Consider the following 3,919-nt stretch of genomic DNA (forward strand, 5'->3'; position numbering starts at 1 on the left):
TTACGACGTCACGGTGCAGCCGGACACGTGTGCGGCGGTGCCGGTGAACTGGACGTCACAGCGAGCCACGTTGTTGTTGAAGTTGGACTCTGGAACCTGCTGCTGGGGATTCACTGTCACCTTCATCAAACAAACCATTCTTATATCATAATGTAGTTTATATTTAGTTATCTTTAATACTTTAAATGTTGCCGGTGAAATGTTGAATTTCTCTTTGGGTCCATGTTCAGTTTTGAAACATCTGTAAATCATCAGTGAGAAGAAGATCTGTGATGAGGCTGATGCCTGATATCAAACCCTTTACACTGAGAAATGTAAGTGAAGTTTGATATGTTACATTTTAACCATAAACTTTATCATATATAATTAAAAACCAATACAACCAAATATCTCAAACTTGAATAAAGAGTTTATTCTGTAAAATAAATCATTACGTAAAACCATATATATATAGTTTAATGTTTAATGTTTGATAGAACATCCACTGTTGAGTTTTCTATTGAGTGATGATGAAAACAGAATTTTTACTTTTTACAAACAAAATGAGTGAAAGTTTTTTTTACCTTGAGGATGTATTTTCCAGGTGAGACGTCGGTGATGTCGATCCACTGACAGTCGATGTCTGCGTTGTAGGTGTCATAACAGCCTGGACTCAAACCCTACACACACACACACACACACACACACACACACACACACACACACACACACACACAAACACACACACACACACTTTACTTTTATTTCTCACACTCATTTTCTGTTATTGATCTTTTTCAGAACACAGATAGATCTGTGCTAAGCTAAATTAAGCTAATGAATCGTTTCAAACTATAAAATAATAAAAACCTGATTTGGATCGATACCAAGAGTCAGATAGAAAAGTGACACATTTCAGATATGTCGATATATTGGCTGATATATAGAAAGTGAATCAGATCATAAGGGGTCATTATCAAACCATTCTGACACAGATATGTAATCAAGTTTAGATATTTTACAGTTTGACTAAATTTAGTTAGTTATTTTGATAAATGTAAAGTAAATGTTTTGATATCTGTAAACACAAGGAGTCAACTATAGTTTCTATAGATTTAAAATGTGTTTTTGTCCCCTTGTTTCCTTCTTTGTTTCCTTCTTTGTTTCCTTCAGCCTTTACCTGTGTTTCCTGTTTCATGTGACAAATGGAAAAATTATTCTTCCTAATTTGAAGTTTGATTGAACATCGTTTCTTTTTTTATTAATGTGTGGGAATTAATGTGCTTCAAATAACCTATGTGTGCTTGTGTGTGTGTGTGTGTGTGTGTGTCTGAGTGTGTGAGTGTGTGTGTGTACCTGAGTGTGTGAGGTGCAGGCGAAGCGGCGGTAGTATCCGGGGTCACAGGAAGTGTCCTCCAGACAGAAGCTGGCCTTGTGGCCCTCAGCGACCTGAGTCTGGGTCCCAGCGTCCAGCAGCTCGTACAGACTGAACTCGTCCATGCTGTGGAAATGACTGAAGAACAACAGTGATGTCACTTTATTAAACCACTCCAGGTTCATTTCTAACATCAGCTACTTACTTGTGACAGCTGTGCCACTCCCAGGAGTATCGAGGTTTACTGGGCAGGAAGTCGGACGTTCCCTGGTTCTTCACCCTCTGAGGGAACCTCAACAGAACTCTGGTGTCGTAATCCTGAGCAGATCTGGAGGACCTGGAGGAGACGGCATGCAGAGTCAGGTTCAGGTTCAGGTTCTAACAAACCGCTGTGGATGAACTGTACAGACCTGAGGATCACTTTCTCAGGTTCAAACGTGTCATCAAAGAACGTTTCTGTTCTGATCTTTAAACTAATGACAACATTTCTACCAAGACTCTGAAATGAAACTGCTGCCACACGATTGGAGATCAATGTGGAGCTGTCTCCTCATCGTCTCTGGAGCTGTGTACGTTTGGAACTGGTGTCTTACGAGGCGAGGCAGTTCTCCTCGGCAGCACAGCGCAGGCTGTACATGGGCATCCTCTGCACGTAGGTGCCGACCTGGATGTAGTAGGGGTCAGGAACCAGATCAGGGAGACCTGCAGACAACCAGAGGGTTCCTCGTTATAATGAGCCACACGGCTTCTTCTCATTGGTTCATATCCTCGAGTGACAGACCTGGAGAAATTCATTTGTAACCATAGGTTGGAACAGAGAAGGCGTCACCGCCTCAAACAACTGGGCACAAAGTGACTTTCATGTTTGCAACAGATTCACTGTGGATTAAAAATGACAGAGGTTGATGTTTTATTCTTTCTGGTCTGCTGCCCCCTCCTGGTCTGGAGACGTATCTCCTCTGTAGATATTATCGCTTTTTAGCTTTAATGTCACTCTAGTGTTTGTTGTGTGTAAAATCAAAAATATGATCAAGATGAATAAAGTCTTCATCTGTTTGGACTGGACCCTGATGCATGTGATGTCACATCTCTAGAAGCTCTAATTCACTTTGTGCCCTGAGTAGAACTTTCCAGATGCTCCAGATGTAGTTTCTCAGCAGTTTTCAGATACCATGGTAACGCTCCATGTCAGCGTCCATCAGTGTGACATCACAAGGTCAGAGGGTTCAGCAGGTTTCAAGATTCAAGATTCAAGATTTTTAGTAGTAAATGCACGACAATAACATTAAGCAGTCGCTGGCAGTGAAATGCTTGAGTCACAGGCTCTCTTCTAACAATGCTCAAGTAATTACAACTAATAAAAAAAAAAATTACTATTATTTAAAAAATAAAATGGAAATAGTAGAAAATAGAATAAAATAGAATATCAAAAATTAAAATAGAAAATAAAGTGTATATATCTAAATATATATAAAAACAGCTGAAGAGAAAATAAAACAACAATAATGCAATTTGTGCAATTTGACCTTCACTCAGAGAACCAACCACCAGAGACTACAGGCTGAGTTTAGACCTGAATCATAACTCTGCAGATTCCACAGGCAGAGTTCAAAAACATTTACAGGCAGCAGGAATACAGAGAGTGAAATAAACTTCTCTTCCTTTTAAGCCTCACGTAAAACGTATTTATAAGAAACATATATTCCTGAATTTAACTGTTATTTAACCTCGACTATTATTGATATTCCTTCTGTATTTGAACCAGTTGTGTTGAGCACTTTGTACTTTGTATTGAAAAGTGCTCTATAAATAAAGTTAAACATTGAATAGATTATTAAACTGAGTCTGGACACGTAAGAGACACGAACATTTAACAGTGGCTGTATGTTACATATGTGTAGATGTATTTAATATTCATTTTGATATTGTGAGAGAAATGGGCACATTACAGACAGATTCTATATTTCTGATGATGTGTTTACACGTCAGCTTCGTGCAGTGCGCTGTGAGGGCAGGGTCGTGGTGTGGTACCGTGCTGGTGGAAGCTGGTTCCGTATCCGTGCCGCTGGTGGGCCCGGGCTCTGGGTCTGTAGTAGGAGTTGTAGTAGTTGTAATAGGGGTAATAGTTGGAGGCCTTGTACGGGTTGTACGGGTCATCTCCCACCATCATGTCCTCCCGTCTCCCCGGAGCAGCGTCCCCATCAGCCGGCTGCTGCTGCGGCCGCCGGCGCAGCATCGTGCGTAATTGCGCGGTGCCGCTGGATGCGGGGACCCGCGGGGAGCTGCGGGGCTGCGCCGCGGAGGAGACCCCCGTTTCGTTCCTGGTGCTGACGACCACCACGGGGCCCCCGCGGCCCGGGGAGCCGGTCTGCCTCCGGCTGGACGGTCGGTACTGAGCCCCGCGGCTCAGGAGGCTGAACACCTGCCCGTTGTGCTGCCATGTCAACCCGCGGCGGAGCGCGTCATCACCGGCCGCGTCCTGAGCGCGAGACCCGGTCAGAAGAGTCCAGAAGAAACAGACACGAGAGAAAGAGAGAAAGAAAAGCTGAGCAGAGAGTTCCTTCA

General features: G+C 42.8%; 1 protein-coding gene across 1 annotated transcript in view; it reads right to left on the reverse strand.

Moving 5' to 3' along the window:
* Positions 1-3,919, reverse strand: part of LOC128437763 (protein-lysine 6-oxidase-like) — a 3,920-nt gene continuing 1 nt past the window's right edge. Inside the window, exons 1-6 of the mRNA XM_053420018.1 lie at positions 3,386-3,919; positions 1,948-2,056; positions 1,560-1,691; positions 1,336-1,492; positions 564-659; positions 1-120 (exon numbers count right to left, since the gene is read on the reverse strand). The exon at positions 3,386-3,919 is cut by the window's right edge and continues 1 nt beyond it. Of these exons, the coding sequence (XP_053275993.1) occupies positions 1-120; positions 564-659; positions 1,336-1,492; positions 1,560-1,691; positions 1,948-2,056; positions 3,386-3,919 (1,148 nt within the window). The remainder of the gene's footprint in view (positions 121-563; positions 660-1,335; positions 1,493-1,559; positions 1,692-1,947; positions 2,057-3,385) is intronic.

The sequence above is a fragment of the Pleuronectes platessa genome, chromosome 4, assembly GCF_947347685.1.
Source record: "Pleuronectes platessa chromosome 4, fPlePla1.1, whole genome shotgun sequence".
In the NCBI taxonomy this organism is placed as follows: Eukaryota; Metazoa; Chordata; class Actinopteri; order Pleuronectiformes; family Pleuronectidae; genus Pleuronectes; species Pleuronectes platessa.